The 18,268-nt window shown below is 31.7% G+C and overlaps 4 protein-coding genes and 1 non-coding gene across 7 annotated transcripts; 3 read left to right on the top strand and 2 right to left on the bottom strand.

The window, feature by feature from the left end:
- Window positions 1-4,550: 4,550 nt before the first annotated feature.
- LOC9308044 (NAD(P)H-quinone oxidoreductase subunit U, chloroplastic) lies at window positions 4,551-6,035 on the bottom strand. The gene is made up of 5 exons (XM_002871929.2): window positions 5,704-6,035; window positions 5,516-5,577; window positions 5,197-5,286; window positions 4,953-5,093; window positions 4,551-4,830 (listed from the first exon to the last, which is right to left on the bottom strand). The coding sequence occupies exons 1-5, from the start codon at window positions 5,969-5,971 to the stop codon at window positions 4,735-4,737; spliced, it is 657 nt and encodes a 218-aa protein (XP_002871975.1). The 5' UTR covers window positions 5,972-6,035; the 3' UTR covers window positions 4,551-4,734.
- Window positions 6,036-6,124: 89 nt separating this feature from the next.
- On the top strand, window positions 6,125-6,196 carry TRNAD-GUC. Its single transcript has one exon. It is a non-coding gene; the product is annotated as a tRNA-Asp (tRNA).
- Window positions 6,197-6,306: 110 nt separating this feature from the next.
- On the bottom strand, window positions 6,307-11,251 carry LOC9310102 (CBL-interacting serine/threonine-protein kinase 26). 2 transcript variants are annotated; one of them, XM_021021731.1, is made up of 15 exons: window positions 10,942-11,251; window positions 10,222-10,435; window positions 10,060-10,122; window positions 9,861-9,932; window positions 9,615-9,722; window positions 9,446-9,526; window positions 9,191-9,244; window positions 8,988-9,113; window positions 8,810-8,899; window positions 7,757-7,879; window positions 7,539-7,649; window positions 7,242-7,355; window positions 6,882-6,938; window positions 6,702-6,776; window positions 6,307-6,607 (listed from the first exon to the last, which is right to left on the bottom strand). In XM_021021731.1, the coding sequence occupies exons 2-15, from the start codon at window positions 10,390-10,392 to the stop codon at window positions 6,533-6,535; spliced, it is 1,320 nt and encodes a 439-aa protein (XP_020877390.1). In that variant the 5' UTR covers window positions 10,393-10,435; window positions 10,942-11,251; the 3' UTR covers window positions 6,307-6,532. The 2 variants fall into 2 exon arrangements, with proteins under 2 accessions (XP_020877390.1, XP_020877389.1); XM_021021730.1 differs by having other exon boundaries at window positions 10,222-10,419.
- Window positions 11,252-12,417: 1,166 nt separating this feature from the next.
- On the top strand, window positions 12,418-14,061 carry LOC9310101 (calmodulin-6). The gene is made up of 2 exons (XM_021021736.1): window positions 12,418-12,584; window positions 13,498-14,061. Exons 1-2 carry the CDS (start codon window positions 12,509-12,511, stop codon window positions 13,869-13,871), a joined length of 450 nt encoding a protein of 149 aa, XP_020877395.1. The 5' UTR covers window positions 12,418-12,508; the 3' UTR covers window positions 13,872-14,061.
- Window positions 14,062-14,452: 391 nt separating this feature from the next.
- LOC9308043 (UPF0725 protein At3g25080) lies at window positions 14,453-16,188 on the top strand. 2 transcript variants are annotated; one of them, XM_021021735.1, is made up of 5 exons: window positions 14,453-14,602; window positions 14,690-14,812; window positions 14,896-15,082; window positions 15,156-15,244; window positions 15,314-16,188. In XM_021021735.1, the coding sequence occupies exons 1-5, from the start codon at window positions 14,573-14,575 to the stop codon at window positions 15,821-15,823; spliced, it is 939 nt and encodes a 312-aa protein (XP_020877394.1). In that variant the 5' UTR covers window positions 14,453-14,572; the 3' UTR covers window positions 15,824-16,188. The 2 variants fall into 2 exon arrangements, with proteins under 2 accessions (XP_020877394.1, XP_002874033.1); XM_002873987.2 differs by having other exon boundaries at window positions 14,454-14,602; window positions 14,899-15,082.
- The last annotated feature ends 2,080 nt before the right edge of the window (window positions 16,189-18,268 follow it).

The raw sequence follows: 18,268 nt of genomic DNA, 5'->3' as shown, positions 1-18,268 counted from the left end.
TTTTTTGAAATCTACCCTATTTATGACTTATAGTTTGAAAAATACACCTTTCTAGTTTTTTCTTGAAAAATATATTTTTTATATGTAATAGGACATTTTAGTCCAGATTTATATATAAACAATATTTCTAGTAAATTAAAATTATATATTCGAAATGATAAGGATGCTTTGTTGATTTCATATGTTAAAATTAAAAAGATTAATATATGAAAATATTCTAAAGTTTATCATTGAATATTTGTCAAGTTATATAGAGACAGAGAGTCTTCAATGTTCTAACGTCATCACCAAAGTTTGCATCTTCTTCAACATCAACATTTAAAAAAAAAAAAATGGCAAAGTAAACTACTCATACTATTTTCTTCTGTTTTGTATTTATGTATTTTCAAAAAATAAAGATCTTAATAATGTTTGAAAATTTCCCCACGTAGTTTTTGTCATATAGAAAATTCATTATTGTTTTGGAAAAATATTTAAGATAATAAATATTTTTGGAAACGTTAGTTAGATAACAGTTTTGTAAAAATTGAATATTTATTTATCATCAATAAATTGATTTTATATTAAAATATAGATTTTTGTTAATTACTATCAAGTTTTAAATTGGCTATTTTAGTAATTTTTACATATTAGAAAATTAGTTTTTTAAGACAAAAATAAAAAGTAGGTATTTTTCAAAAATGTAAACATAAACAGGGCATTTCCCCAAATTTACTCTAAAATAATTGTTATAAAAATAACGTAAATATAAATTTAAGATATAAATAATAATTTATTTGTAAAAGGAGAATATACACAAATAGAGTTTTTCAAAAATAAAAAATATATTTCAACCTTCCAACGGTTGCAAACTCCCATATTTTTCCATTCTAAACGTCATCTCTAACTAGTTTCTCCATTCGTTTCTTCTTTTCGTTTCTTTCGCCTTTTGGTTAATAATTTCTACAATGGTCCAAATCCAATCATGGTGATGTTACCAATAAAATCCAAATGTTTTTGGAAAATATCGTGTTTAACTATTAATTTTAATATTACCACAATACATGAGAGTGTTTTTAATCATGATGAATTCATAATAGGATGTATTCATTACATGATACAGTTTGATTTCGTTGAGACAAAAGATATGTTTTGTATTAAGTTAAAATAGGTTTGGAAACTGGGATTTCTAGTTGTTTTTTTTTTTTTGACAGCAAAATAAATTCATCCATTTAAGCTAGTTGTTTTTTTTATCTTACAAAACTTAAACACAAAATATAGACTTTACACTTTTATCATAAACTATTTGATGGAAAACTTTTGGACAACAAAAAGTGAACAAAATTATTGAGGTTGATAGATGATTATGTTATTCCCATCCCGAAATTTTAGCTATGGTTGATTATATTAGAGATATGTAATCATTAGTTATTAATGAGAATCACTCTGGTTTGGGAAAGTAATTTTTCAAAAAAAAAATTTACATAAATTTCGAAATTACTGGTTTCGACTACTATACATATCTCAATTTCATGTTCGTAAATATATTGAAACATTCGTAAAAGATATTTCTAGAAAAAGATATGTAACAATTGAATTGATCCAATAAAACAATGTTTGAGATGAAACGTTATATGCCAAAAAAAAAAAAAAAAAAATTAGTCCATAGAGAGGAACTAAGCCTACCTAGAAATAGTTAAGAATAAAAAAAGCCAACTACGAAGTCTACGATGAACAATCTTTGCAAAATTACAACAATTAGTGGTCTTTACAATTAATTCAGTTTTGTGTTTTTAATGATTTAATCTAATTATTTTATTTAAATAACAGTAATTGTTTTAATTTTTTTTATTAGATAACATAGTAAATTTTGATTGGTTAATTAAAAGGAGGTGAATAAGAGAGGTGAACTCATGTAATACAAAAAATCATATACAAAGAGGCTAATGTATAAAACATGAGAAAAATACATTTTAGAATATTATGTGAGGTTGCCCAAAAAAAAAAAAAAGAATATTATTTGAGAAACAACTCTTTAATTATATGAAGAAACCCTTCGTTCTTTTCCCCTTTCAGTTATCTATAACTAGACTAACAATATTTCATAAAATTATGGTTCAACGATTTTATAAAATCATATTTCGGTGTTGGTTAAAAAGATCACTAAACATCATTGTACTAAAAGCTAATATAAATTTATGCAACAGAAGAATTCCAATTGGGCCTTAAAAAACATTTATAAGAATTATTATATTCGGATAAAGCAAATTTCCAATATTGGGTCAAATTGAACAATTAATTTACTATTCAGAAGAAGAAAAACATCCAATACAATCGTGTTCACAACTTCTTGACTTCTAGAAGAAGTACATTACTTAATTAATTTATAATTAGTAGTTATTTGAAGATTAATAAATTCAAGAAAACCACATATAATTAGATTTTTTTTTTTTTTTTTGTTAGTCGATATAACTAACCAAATCCTTAAGTTAACAGTCTAAACAGTTACTGAACAACAAATTTTTTGCTAAAGTAGTTTGCTATGCTTCTTCGTTTTAAACAAAAACATTGGTCATTGTTTCTTTAGACCCCAATCCTGTTTGAAATGTTACTGAAACGAAAAAAAAAATTCTCCGTAAATGAAAATATCATAAATCCGTAGATATACAAATCTAATTTATTATAAATATATAAATTGATAGAAAATATGTATTAGAATGTATTTTATGTGAGTTTTATCTCATTGACTTTTATATATTATTAACAAGAGATTTTGGGACGGTTCCTAAACTTTTTTTTGTTTTGACATGTGAAAGATCGCTTATACGTACTATCAAAACGATTATAGTGGTTGACATAATCAAAGCCGGGATATAATAGTTTAAGCAAAACTGAGCGTCCTATGTTATTTTACTACACAAAAGAAAAAAAACATATTAGATTTTGAAGAATATGTCAAATAGTTTACATGTTGAGCGACTATAGATTGTGTTGTTCCGGTAATAAACCATAAATTTAAAATTATTGATCAACTTTTATACTACTTTCTCATGCATAAAGTAAACGTCAATGATGACAAAAAAAAAATAGAAAGTAAACGTTAATAAATTGACGACATTCGTCTCTCTAATTCAATTATTGTTTTACAATAATCGTGGGGCAGGCAAATTTACTTTACATTATGCATTTCGCTGACCTGGGTATTAAACGGGAAAATAAAAAGTTTGTGACCGACTCAACATTAAAATATAAAGATTTAGGAGGGCCTTTCCCAAATTCCGCCCGAATTATATATAAGTAATACCGAAATGTTGTCCTATAAAGTAATTTAACAACATATATTATTTGCAGTCAATTTTTTGACAAGAGTATATGTGAAAATATTATCTATATATTAGCTGACAAGTAAAACTTGAAAACAATATTTAGTCTGTAGAATTACATCTTGACATTTATTATTAATACATATCTTTTGTGTATCTTCTACATAATTTATATTTAAATATTACGAATATTAATTCCAAAAATGATTTTTAAGCATATTACCATAAGCGTATTTACTATCATCAAAGTATCATAAATATGAAATGATGAAATTTTAAAACTAATTTAGCTTTAGTCATCAGACTCATCACATGTGTTTTTATCTTATTTATTACATAGTTAAATTTATTTTCTTATGATTAGGACATAAAAAATCTGCAATACCAAATTTTAGCATTAGTCAATTGTTTCAATTTGTTTTTTGATTAATGTTTTTAGAAAAATTAATGTTTGCGATTCCACTAAAGCCGTTGGCTTTAGTTCCTTATCAAAAACTAAAAGCTTGATCACTAGTTTATTATGAAGTCAAACAGGTCGTGTACCCTAATTAATATCTACGTTACTAAAATACTACTACGGTTTTTTTATTTGTATCTTATTGAGTTAATTATTTATTAAGTAGTACTAAGTCAAGAAGCTTAAACAATTTATTTACGTCAACTCAAACATTTTTTTTAAGTTGTTGATTAATATATAGATTGAATTTTTGATTCTGAACTCCCGACGACGTTTGTTTGAGAACCAGACCTTATCTCTCATTCCGGTTTAAGATTTTATAAACATCTGCATCTCTCATATCCAACGATTTTTTATTTTTGGTTTTCTTACAAACATTAAGTGCTTGGCACGCGCGAACATCTGCAAATGTTTGCCCATTTTTATGTGATCAACACAAATGGTTTTTCACCACATGATTGAAATGATGTTACAAACAAATAGACAAGACTATTGAAAATGCATCACTTCTGATGCTTAAAATAGTAAATTATAAATGATGTGTCCGCGCATAATGAACTCATCATTATATTCTTAATCGCTTTACCACAAATTTAAAATCTTGATAATCCAAACTAAAAAGAAATAGTACTTTTACTTATGCCATATCATCAAGTTATTAATCTCCGCCTGTTTCCATAGTGATTTTGGAAATGGAATGTGTGTTTAGGTGAGTTTTGCTCTCTCTTTTTTTCTGCATAGTATTAATTTTTTTGGTCCAAAAAATATAATTTGGTGTTTAGGTCTATGCATTACTACGTGGAAACGTGATACATAAATTACCCCAACATACATGAGATACATTACGTTGTTGTAGGTTGAAGAAGTACATCATCAGATATATTAGTAGTATATTACACGTAGATATCTAATCGGGTAAATATACATCGGATTTGAAGTGAGGAAGAAGAGTATAATTAAAGAAACGAAATTTGGCTAACGATTGAATGCAACAGAAAGAGCAACACCAAGGACAAGCCATGCCCCAATGAAGTATCCTAAAAGCCTCGTTGGTCCGACATCTTCCGGTTCCTGTCCATTTTTTCCCAAACATTTTATTTTATAAGAACCCGAAATAAAAACTAACTAAGCCGAACCAAAATTAATGCGGTTTAAAGTATTCTCAACATTATTCAGACCGTAACAAAACAGACCTGAGGAGGCGGCTCTTCCCTGGATGGTTCCATGATGTCAACCTCAAATGGCCACACGTACCGCTCTGCTTTTTCGCTTCTGGCTAGACTCCAATCGTACATTCTTCTCTCTTCCACGGTCGACAATATCGTATATGACTCCTAAAAATTCATCCTCAAATTCCTTTATATAAACTCCATGAATCTGACAAGATGATATGGTAAAAATTCATCAAAACGGTATTATTTTAAAAGTGATACTGACTTTGACAAGATCCATCTTGTTCTTGAGTTGTTCTTCGTCTAGGCCTTGTTCCTTTAGCTCCTTAACTCTATCTTGGTAACCAATTCTAACCTGATAACAAAAAGAGTTTTCATTTTGAAATATTGCTACTTAAAAGATTCAAACTAAAATCATTCTTTGTTTTCTCTAATTTTGGACTTAAATCAGGACTGCTCTGTATGGTATGAACAATCAAAACTTATACAAGTCCTGAATATATTATAGTCAAGTAACGAATGCTGAAGAAACTCTCCAAATATAATCAAAAGAGATTGAAACTGATGAACGAGGCAAAACTGACCTGATCATAAGAGCAATTTCTAGAAATCCCAAGCCGTCCATAGTGATCAACATCTGTAATTGCTGCATTCTAATCCAAACCACCATCAATTTTTCTTATTCATTTTCTTCTTCTTCAAGATTCAAACCAATATTTTTAAAAAAATGGAAACGAGAGGCAGAGAGAAAGAGAGTGAGAGAGGGGATTACGAAGGCCACGAAGAGCGCGTTCGACGTTGAGAGCGGATATTAAAGACGGAGATTCTTTTGGTGCTTCATCCACGGCGGTGCTAGATCCAACTTCGGTTTCTGCTTCTGCCGATACCTCACCAGAGTTCCTAGCAGGCGAACAGATAATCCGCTTCGTGGTGATAGTTGGTTTCCACGGGAAAGAGCACGTGCTTGGTACGTGATGGAGGACGGATTCGCCGGGAATGTGCACTAAAGACGGTTGAGTTATCGTCGATAAGGAAGCCATAGCTCCAAGGTTCACACAATATTTCGAATTCTAGTTGATAACGGATACCAAATTGTATCGACCATAGAAATCTCTCAAGTGGATAAATAAATAACACAGGTCCCGACAATAACTAAAGTAAGACATGTTAAAGTACGTTCCTGTAACAACAAGGTCGTTGTAGTATAGTGGTAAGTATTCCCGCCTGTCACGCGGGTGACCCGGGTTCGATCCCCGGCAACGGCGATTTTTATTTTATTTTTTTGTGATATCAAATTATTTTCGAAACGATGTCGTTTTTAACTCACGACTTTCTTACGAACGTTGTCGAATGTAATAGTAGTAAATAAACCGAGTTATAGAAGCAGCCATTTGGACAAAATGTTTGACACAACACAATCGAAGTTTGCAATGATATGAACAGCATAATGTTACTGCACATGCTTCGATATGTACAGAGTCAATCTCATGGGTTTTTGTCTCTAATATTTAAAAGAATTGAGTCTTGAAAAAAAAAAAAAAGTATCAGAAAGCAAAAGCTAAATAAGGATAGTCATAAGCAGGACTTGAATCAGTCTATTCTTAGTTGCTTAGACCAGAGCTCTCGCCAGATTTCCAAACCACATCGTTAAGTGAGGTCGAGAGCTTCTTGTAGAACTGCAAAGAAAGTAGAGGAACAGAGATATAAGTAGTGGTCCTCGAAAGAACATTAACTCATTCGTCAAAAAAGAGGATGTCCTTCCTTATTTACCTTATGGAATTCTAATGTATCCCCTTTAGTTTTCCGGACTTCGATCATATGAAGTGACGGTGATACTTGAAATATCTACAAAATATTATATAGACAAGGTCACTTCTTTAGTTCCATGCCAATTCGGATTCAGATACTAATTTCATAACAGAAAAGAGCCATGAGTGCATCATAATGTACCTCAGTTGCAACTTTTAGGTTTCCCTTCCTTCCAGCAGTCACGTTTTCAAGTCTCATCTGTGTATAAAAGTAGCGCTTCAGTGATAATTAAAATAACTCGATATCCATTAAAGGAAACTTCCACACCGCAGCAAGTGAGCAATGAGCGTGATAATATGTTAATCAGGACCTTCATTTTCTACTCTAATAGGTAGTCCTTCTATAAGTGAACTTGTTGGTGAGGTTAGAGTTCATCAGTTTATACCGAGGGAGTGAGTCTTTTTTTGCTTGTGTTTGTGATTCTTAACTCTAACAGGAAGCCATCTAAGTTAAGGAAAAGACGATGCCCATAGCTGTTAGGGTTTCACACGATCGAATTACCTTATAGTTTTTCTTTTGAATATCAAAACCAAGCGGCTTAGAAGCTTCTTCAATCTTCTGGACTAAATCATTAGCTGCGCCTTTAGCTGCAAATCTCGTTTCTCGCTTGAATCCCTGTAAGTTAAACAGTATAGACTTCATTAGTGAAAATATAATAATGTGACAAGACTGAACCCTAGCACGGTCCAAATATCCGCTATTATCATGAGAAAAGTTGTATCGATAATGTCAAGTCATACTAAATGAGTGTTTGCTCAAGGATTTAAGCAAATAAGCATGTTAAGTTTAGAGACACACCTCTTCTTCTTCAAACAAATTCCCGAGATCCAGAGCTCTCGACATTGATATCAACTCAAAGGCATTCATCGAAGTTGGTTGCTCCTCTTTCTTTTCTGTGACATGATGCTCCTGTTAATAAATCACACGCTGTTATTTACATTTATTCAAGTAACTTGAAAAAAGGAAAAAACAGTAAATTCATCTTATAGATCGCAGACTAAATAAGTAAGACTCACTTCTGAATCTTTAAAAACAGCGTCCACATCATCCAAGTTGGCTTCTTCCTTCTCCTCGAAAACAGCTGGCTTGTAATTTTTCTTGAACCACGCATCTTCCAGAACCTCAGGAATTGTGATACGCTGTCATGTTAACGCACAGTCAATTAGTTCCGCCGATGAAATTAAGGACGAATGGCGTTAGTTTATTTCAGATGCTTTAAATTATCAAGTTTTACATGCAAAACACACAAATAAAAGTAATAAAGAGTCTAAGAGGAAATATAGAAATACTTTGATATAAAAAGTATATAAAAGAGATTACAAACGTAAACTCCCCCACAAGGAAAACTTTATACAAAGAATTCCCAAACTCTTGTTGTCAGAAGAAATCCGATTATTACCCTATTGCTATTCAAGAGTTTATTAAATAGGAAAACCCCCAAAACCCAGAAAAGAAAACACATAAATAATCCCTTAGTTATATATCACATTATTAAGATACTAATCAAACAATCTCAATCAATCTTCACCAAATCATAACTGAATATCTATCATAATCTGCTATGTATATAACTAAACAAATGCAGGAGAGTCGTAAACTTTTGAGCAACTTAGAAAGATTATGATAAAATTTACTAGCAGAAGCTCATTTCAGGTAGATATCTCCAGAAGAAAAAAGTCAACTAGAACGGAAATTATTTATTTATATGACACAGAAACGTACAGTTTAACCCAACACTATGGATAAATTTTCAAAGTCAATAACCATGCTTTCACGATATCACTCCATTTACAAAATAGTAAATGATGCCTAAATATGAAGAACTATATATTTTTGATATTAAACTAATGCTAAAAATAGCACAAGACAAACAATAAAATGCAACTATGTTCTCAAGTTTCCAGTAGTGTTCAAGCAAATGTTCCCCCTGATCCCTGGTAAGCCCTAGCCCACCTAAGTGTCTAAGAATAACAACAAGACAAGATTGTTGCCTTGTGGGGTTCGACAGAAGAAAACAAAAGAGGGATCGATTTAAATCTTGAAAGCATTAATAAACTGATATATCTTACAGTCATAGGGTTTGGATCCAAGATTCGGACAATCAAGTTCTTAGCACCAGGAGAGAGCCAAGGAGGACAATAAAATTCACCAGCTATTATCTGAAAAATGACGAAAGTGTAACATAGAAACAGTAATCACAGATAATGGGGAAGGAAGAAGCATTGAAAAAATGACAAAACTTCTTACCTTTTTATACAGCGTCATGAGATTAGAATCCTCGAAAGGCAAGTAGCCAGCAAGTAGTACAAACAGTATCACTCCACAGGACCACAAGTCTGCGGTTGCCCCGTCATAACCTTGATCATTAAGAACCTTGTGACAAGAGCAGCAAGGAAGCTATTAGTAATATGGTGCAACAACGGCATGACAAGACACATGACTAAGCATACCTCAGGAGCAGCATAGTTTGGAGTTCCGCATGCAGTGTGAAGAAGACCATCACCCTGCCAAGACCAAATAAGTTTCATTAGCGGAGAAACTAGAAAGATCAGTGTTCACAGCTTATTAGATATATGTAAAAACAGCCAGGGATACACATCGTTGTTGAACTACAGGCACATTCATTAGAATGGGACATGGACAAATCAGTATAAATTCAGGTAACAAAAGGATGCGAAGAAAGAAAATTAAAATTCAGTGGTTACCCTGACTTGTCGGGACAACGCACTCAATCCAAAATCAGAGACTTTCAGATTTCCTTGAGCATCTAGAAGCAAGTTTTCCGGCTGCAGTGAGATTGTAAGCATCAATTAGCTGGACTTTAAAAACACATACTGCAAACTTGGGCCCAAGATTTACCAAAAATTCTCATACCTTTAAGTCCCGGTGGTACACTCCCCTGCTATGGCAGTAATCAACTGCATTGATAAGCTGCTGAAAATATTTCCGTGCGTTCTCTTCTTTCAAGCGCCCATCGTGTACCTTCACAACGCACAATGCAAGGGTTATGTTTACGTCAGAGATAAGAAGAAGTTTCAGCTGTAAAATACAGGAACACCAATAGATAGATACATTATGTACAAATTATAAATCCGTTGGGAGGGATTAAGGAAAACTAACAATTTTGTCAAAAAGCTCTCCACCAGTACCGAACTCTAGGACAATATATATCTTAGCCTTGCTCGCCAAAACCTGGAACAGTATCGATTATTTTCATAGAAGTTAGCTTTCAGCATATTGGCTTCACATACAAAGAGCTCAAAAGAAAGCTAAAGAAAAATAGAGACACATAGAGAAAAGTGGGGACATGGAGATAGACCTCATACAGCCGCACTACATTTGGATGGTTTATTAGCTTCATAGTACAAATTTCTCTCCTTATCTGTAAAAAGAAAAGGGGAAGACACACATCATACTTATGGATCGAAGATGCATCTAGAAACGAAAACGGGCGAATCTGCTAATTAGGAAAGAGAGTTACCTGTTCAGCCATCTTATGCTTGAGAACCTTCTCCTTATCAAGGATTTTGAGAGCCACACGTTCTCCAGTCTTAGTATTAACAGCACACCGCACTTTGGCAAAAGTGCCTTGTCCAAGCGTTTTTCCAACCTCATACTTTCCAACACGACGCTGAACCTTTGGCCGATTCATTACTCCTTGATCTTCAAAAGCTGTGTTCTGGAAAATGTAATCTCTATATAAGAAATATTCCATGTAAAGAATCCAACATAACATCAGGCAAGAAGATAGTGTTTCTTTTCTCAATTCACAGAAACTAAATGCAAAAAAAAAAAAGTAAAAGAAACCGTCAAGTAAAAAGAAGAGTAATATGCCACAGAATTCGATAAAGACAAAGCGCAAAAACAGCTGCAAGAAATCCACAAGGTGATGCCAAATCTAGCAGCGGAGCTTTTCTCCGGAAATTCCGATCATCCGTTTTAGTTACTCCAAAAAACATCTACAAATTCAAATCCTCCACTAAACCAATAATCATGTGTACACAATTGAAGCGAGATTCTCGAGTTAGCTAACAAACTCATCATCATCAATCATCATCATCATCATCATCATCATCATATATATACAGAGTATACACACTCTACACAGAGATCAGAAGCGTAAGCAAGTAATTTAAACTCTCTAAGTTACCGAATTGCTCATCGAATTCGAAGCAAAAACATGGAGAAACCAACAACAAACCTGCAAAATTGGCCGGAGAAAAGTGAGCAAGTAGAGGTGACAAAACCGATGTAGCCTTTGGGGAACTAAGAGTTAGAGGAAGAAATTCAAAGAAAATCTATGGCGCAGAATTCGCTTATCACAGGAGAAAAAAAAAAAAAAAAAAAAAGGGCTAAGTTAATAATAATAAGAAGGTGAGGAAGAGAAAGAAGAGATGGAGATGTGACGAAAGATACGATGATGATTGTAGAAATGTTGTAGCTACCAGACAAAAACTAATTTAATTTCGTGTAGGGACTCTCTCATATAATGGACACTTGGGTTTTTTTTTTTTTTTTTTTTTTTTTTCGTATGGGACAATAATACTTCATTTCTTTCCTTTGTAAGGTATTCAATTTTCTTAAGAAATAAAATTATGTTTTTTTGCTTTTTTTGGTCAATTATTTTGGGTTAATTACTGTAATGACAAAAGATTTGAGTATTCAGATTTTGACTAGATATAGACCTAATTAATAGTTTTTGTTTCCCTCATTTTATCTGTTTCTACATTCATACTTAACGGGAAAGTAATCGATGAAATTCATATATTTTTGTTAGATAGCATTTTAAAAAATGGTTGTGATTACCACTACTATATACTCTTAAGTATATATATATGAGTTTTTTATGTAAGAAAGAAAAACTGTTGCTTCACTCTCACTAACTAGTTACTACAAAGTTCAACAAAAGTCATACATTGCAACCGTTTTGTGTAATGGTTATAGCCTGACTATTGTTAGAACACTAAACAAATCATCATGGCAAAAGCTCATTAGACTCATCTCTAGCGATTGGATAAATTCTAGAAGTGTAGAATGAGACTTCATATATTATAATAAGCGAACACTCCTTTTTAATATTAAAAAGCAAAAAAAAAGAAATTTGAACACAGTTTAATTGAAAAATCTACAGATTACTTATTTTTCATAAAAAATGTAAAAATCGATCAAACTTATCCACTTTTATAAAAAAATTATTCAAGTGAAAATTTCGCTTTCACATACCCGTTTCTAATTCCATGCAACGTAAATTTGGAGGATACTCTCATCATTCTACATGCATCCATATGTTAATTTTCAACAGATTCTAAACCTTTATAACATTTTGAATTATTCTAGTATCCTTAAATATCTATCCTAGTTAAAAAAAACTTTTTATAAGTCAATATTTAAATGAAAAAGTAAATGTCACAAATTTAATTGATATATATTAATAAAATATTATACTAAATCAGTTTTGAAAATAGTAAGCAAGATTTAATAAATCTTAATTTGATAGATTAATTACCTAGTAAGTCTAAATTAATTGCATAGGTTACAAAACTATTACAAAAACAAATTTGAAGAAAGCAAGTTTCTTACAAATGTCTTAAAAAAACTCTAAAACTAAAAAAAGACAAAAATCATAAAGAATTTGATCTTTAGAGGCCCAACTCTATGTTGATGGGCTCTCTCTCATTTATAAGCATCAAGCTCTTGCTGAATTATTATTTATTGGAGAGGCAAATAATATTCAGTAGCAAAATTTTGTAGAAAAGGTAAGAAGGAAAATGGCGGATCAGCTCACCGATGACCAGATCTCAGAGTTCAAGGAAGCCTTTAGCCTCTTCGATAAGGATGGTGATGGTATGTTTCTTTCACAGATCTTTGCGTTTTTTTCCCCGATGATTTCTCGTGTTTACTTGTGTTGAGTTGTTGAATTTGTTTGACAGATTTATGATAATTCGTGTTTGTTTCACTTGAATTCTTGAACGATCGATCTAGCTTTTGGCATATTCGATAACGATTCATGACTCGTCCCGTATTTCGCTAGTCAATGCTAATCGTAGATATGAACAATCGAATCGAGACCATTTTTTTTTTTTTGTCAAACTGTTCTCGTGATGTAGCAATGAAATGGTTTATGAAATTTATCCATATGTTGAGAGTTTGAGTAGTATATTGAAGGATAATTGTTGAAAATGGATTGATGTTGTAGATTTTTCTATGTCTTTAAGTAAAACTAAATATCATTCGTAGTAGTTTGATTATACCAAAAAGCAAAGAGATATTCGGAATATATTGCTCTGATTGGTGAAAAACTTGCAAAATTATGTTGTGTTGCTTCATTCTTAAATGGAACGAAGTGGCTAGGGTTTTGATTCTGGCTTTTGATACCATGTAAAGAGATCTGGAAAAGAATATTGTCTCTTGATTTGCTAGTACAATACACATAAGGAAATATGGAGTATTTCTTTTACCCTGACACTTTAGGTAGACTTGGAATAGTGTTTATTTCTAGTGTTTATAAATGAAGTTTCTTTTGTTAACTTAGTAGAGCTTCTTTCAAATAAGAAATCATTCTCTTTTTACTTTCCAGATTGAAATAAGAAATGCAATGACTTTTGTTTGTTTTGCTTTTTCCTTTGGGATCTTGACATGATACGTATTTGGTTCGTTTAACTTAATCGTCTCAAAACATATATGGAACTGCTGTATGAACCCGGACTGTGGATATAATAAGTCTGTCTATAAAGCTTATACCTGAATCTGGTTGCAGGATGCATCACCACCAAGGAGCTCGGAACCGTGATGAGGTCTTTGGGGCAAAACCCAACAGAAGCTGAGCTACAAGACATGATCAATGAAGTTGATGCAGATGGGAACGGGACCATAGATTTCCCGGAGTTCCTGAACCTGATGGCAAGGAAAATGAAGGACACTGATTCAGAGGAAGAGCTGAAGGAAGCCTTTAGGGTTTTTGATAAAGACCAGAATGGTTTCATATCTGCAGCAGAGCTTCGACATGTGATGACAAATCTCGGGGAGAAGCTATCCGATGAGGAAGTTGATGAGATGATCCGAGAAGCGGATGTTGATGGCGATGGTCAGATCAACTATGAAGAATTCGTCAAAGTCATGATGGCTAAGTGAGAGAATTTTATCCCCATAAAAAAGAAACAAGATTTATTATTTCTACAGTGAAGTTTCATTATGACTTGATTCTGGTTGCGTTCTTTAGGACATCTTTTGCTTCTTTCCCTTTTTTATTTGTTTGGTTTTAGTGTTATGTGAAGTATGAACTCATATTTTGCTCATCCTTATGACAATTATTTATCTCTCTTTTATTCTCTTAATTTAATTTCGGTTGTTTATCTTAAAGCAATGTTCTAAAACTTGGCCGCCAAGGAAGTCTAGGTGCTTAAAATACCAGTAAGAGAATTGATCAACGAAAACGAGATTATGCAACATCGCCAACATTATTGTTATTTACATGAAAAATATCGTACTTATATATATATATCAATAACTCACCAAAAAAAAATATATATATATATCAATAAATTTCTTAGTTTATGAGGGTCAGCTTCAAACATGTTTGAAATCAAAAGCAATCAAAAGCATCCTCATCAGTCATCACCGTGTCATCTTGGGTTTCTTATTGGATTGTGAAGGCCCAAATAAAGCCCATAAATAAGATGGATAAATCACCAAAAGCGAAAAAGAAAGAAGAAAAAAAAGCATCATCAATCAATCATCATCATCGCCTGAAACCTAAAACCTAAATCGGATAATAATGGAGTATCAACGCGAATACTTTGCGATGGAGGCCTCAAATCAACGTGCGAGGAATCATGCGGCGGAGTCCTCTAGGATGCGGTGGTGTAAGTAAATTCTTTCATCATCTTTCTTTCCCCTTGTTTAATTTGAAGAGATTCAAATCATCTGCTGCTGCTTCTTCTTCTTCTTAGGCTTACGATCTCAAGGCTTCTACGCACGGATATATGGTACAAGTCTGTAATCAACGGTTTCCTTGTCCTGCCTTGGTCTTCTTCTATGCTAAGATGGGCCTCCATCGTTACAATTTCGTCCAGGTTCTCTACTTTTAAAAAAAAAAAAAAAAAAAGAATTTTGTGATGCTACAATTCAATTTCTTAACAAGTTGTTCTTCTCTCAGCAGGGTACAAAGTTTGAGCTGAGTCGCGTAAAGCAATACGTTATGTCCACTGGTTCTGCTGCTTCTTCTTACTACATTACTTTGGATGCAATTGATCCTGCTGGTGCCCTTGTCACTTTCCAGACTAAAGTATCAGAACATAGTTTTGGCAAATTTATTCTCGATTGCCATATTGCAAAAGTTCGAGGTTGGTTATTCTGGATTGGCTTTGCATCATTATTAATTTTGGTATTAAATTCTGAATCTTTTTTTTTGTATAGGGGAAACAAGAGATGGCAAAGGGTTTTTGATGATAGATCATAGCTTCCCTAAGTGCCCGCTAGAGAATCCTTTTGAAACATATTACCTGGTAAGGACGATGATATCCTTTTTACACACTATTACAATGTTACATATGTTTTTCTTCTCTCATCTTCAGGTGAAGGAATCTGAGCTGCAAGAGAATGCTTGGGTTCTTCTATATTTGCAACTTGCTGTTGCCACTACTCATAGGTACAGGGAAGCTAAGGATTTTGGTCTTCCCAACTTGGAGATTCTAGACGTGGCCATTGATGATGAACAAGGACTCTATGCCAAAAATGCTGTTTTCTACATTAGGTACAAGGACTACTTGTACAAGTCTAACCTTGCTCACGATCTTGATCGCATTGCTATTGTTAGAAGATGCTTTGATAAGGCTACGGGATGCTTCAGTCTCGTCGGTCAGAATCTGAGTTCACATGTTCTTATACCAAATACGCCTAAGATTACTTATGAGGATACTACGGGATGCTCCACTTTCAACGGTCACATTCTGAGTCCAGAACCTTCTACTCTAGTAGTTACCTCTGAGGATCATGAAGCGGCTAATCACCTGGCTATTCTCTCGATAGATGAAGCTGCTGCTGGAGACTCAATGGAGCTTGACTCGTCTCTCTGCACAACATAATTAACTAAGTTATTTGGATTGTTAAGTAGATTGGTGATTCAGAGGTTGAAGAAGCTAGAAAGGACAACTTTGTACCCATTGATTAGTTTGGTGCATTTGTAAATCACAAGGAGCCTGATGGTAAGAGCTGTCTCCTATATAGTCCCTTTATTGTGTAGGTAAAACGTTTTCCAGTTGGAGACACAATTGATTTTGTCGATAACTAGATATTAACCCGCGGTACACCGCGGGTCTATAATTTTATTAAATAATAATAAATTTTTTTTTTTAAGATGATCTATAGATATATGCTATTGTTTTATTTGATTTAAATGTATGGTACACTGTATGACGATATTTATAACAAAAGATTTAAAATTTGAAGTTTTATTTGTTTTGTTAATATTATTTGTTTAGTTTTGTTTAGTGTTTAAGATTGTATAGTTATATTTTGATTGTTACTTATAGGATTTTACCCGTAGTATATCATACTGTATTAATATCGACCACAAACTCGTCCGCGACCATATAACTCTGTCCCGTCCAATCTACATCATTTTGTCATTTTTCAATAAAATTCAAAGATTTCTAATATTTGAAACTTCATTTAATATCGACCCAAAATTCATAATAGTATTTTGATTGTTATATCTAGGATTTCACCCGTAATATATCGTCCCGTATCTTTTGTAAATATTTATAATGTTTAAATTTCTTATAAATTATTATTAAATTCAACTATTTAATATTTGAAACTTTATAAAATTCCTAATATTATAAATATTTACAACGTTTTATAAAATTAAACTTTTTAAAAAGTTTAAATAAATATAATATTTTACTTTTAATAAAGTTTAATAGATTAAATTAAGAACTTATATTTAAAATGTTTTCTTTGGAAACTTTAATAGATTAAATTAAGAACTTATATATAAAATTAGTCAAAACCAAAATATACATAAAAAAAAGTATTAGAAAACATTAAACATGAAATACATTGGATAAGAAAATAAAATATATATGATGTGATTTTTAACCATATAAAACATGTAATTGTTATAAAAGGTTTTAAAAGATTAGAAAAATTACACTTACCAACCAAAACACGGATCCACAGGTTTTTGTAAAGTATATATCATAAAAACAATTAAAATACATAACATTAGAATAATCAAAATTAAGAATAAGAACTTTATTTTATTAACAAATTTGTTTCCTTTTTTCGTTAAAGAAATTGAATTAATAGAATGGACTTGTTATGTTAGCCTATAAAAGAAAATCATTTACAATCATTATGAGGAAACATGAAATTCTGAAAATGTAAAAAAATACTGGACATTAAAATATTTGTATCTGAAGATAAGAAGAAGGACTAACTAACCTTTTAATGCATACTTTATTTGATAGTTTCTTTGGAGACGGAGATGATGATGTCCATAGTTTCCAAGATCTTAAAATCGAAAGCTGCAACATAAGAAAAGTAGGTGACAATTAACTTTTTAAAAGAAAACAAACGTGAAATATAAAATGTACTAAGAACATTGTTTAAAAGAAGCCATATAAATCTCTATTACGAAAACGTTTAGTATTGTGGATCAATGGTTGAAAAGATCTTCTTTATATAGATGAATGAAAAGTACTCGAGAAGTTTAGGTTTGACCTACAAATTAAAACAATTTTGCAAATATTCGAAAATTATATATTTGATTCCTAATATATTTGATTTTGTATTATCAACTGAATAACGTCTATATGCATGGTGGGATTTATGAATGAGGAAAGCTAATTAAAGATATTTCCATTTGTTTTAGGAAGTTTGTTGAATAATATCTAAACGAAACAAAAAAATCTTTTAAAGATATTTTATGAGAAATAATATATTCGCCAATTTGGGTTGGGGATCAAGTATATGAAAATCTCGTAAATATTATATGTTATATTTATTACATATACTAATTTTCACATTGTAGTTATTTAAATCAAAGATTTTAATGAGTTAATTATGGAATACAAAATATCTATGTAAATCAAAAAGTTTAAAGAACCAATAGCGCTGGAATTGATTTTTTTGCTATAACGATTACTAAAACATTTAAGTAAATAAAGATATTTCGTTATGATTTTCAGCATATTCGAATTGTTGATTATTTCGAAATTTAAGGATGTTTAAGAAATCATGATTGATTTCCGATTTCATAAATTTTGATTAGAATTAAAAATAAAAGATTTAGTATTTAGATAAGGAATATACTATAATAAGGATTATTAGTACTCGAATATATTAGGAATATTCGTATTGTTAGTTTATTTAATTCAAAAATTCTAATTTGCGGATTTAAAGGAAGATCTTCTCGAGATTTTAGGAATATAATCGAGATTTTAGTAACAAATGTGATCACATTAAATTTTCGAAAGATTTGAAATATTTGTGTCCAAATTGTTAGAAACAAATTAGGATAGATAATT

The sequence above is a fragment of the Arabidopsis lyrata genome (assembly GCF_000004255.2).
Source record: "Arabidopsis lyrata subsp. lyrata unplaced genomic scaffold ARALYscaffold_6, whole genome shotgun sequence".
Taxonomy (NCBI): domain Eukaryota; kingdom Viridiplantae; phylum Streptophyta; class Magnoliopsida; order Brassicales; family Brassicaceae; genus Arabidopsis; species Arabidopsis lyrata.
The sequence above is the reverse complement of the archived record's forward strand: the minus strand, read 5'-3'. Positions and strand labels throughout refer to the sequence as shown.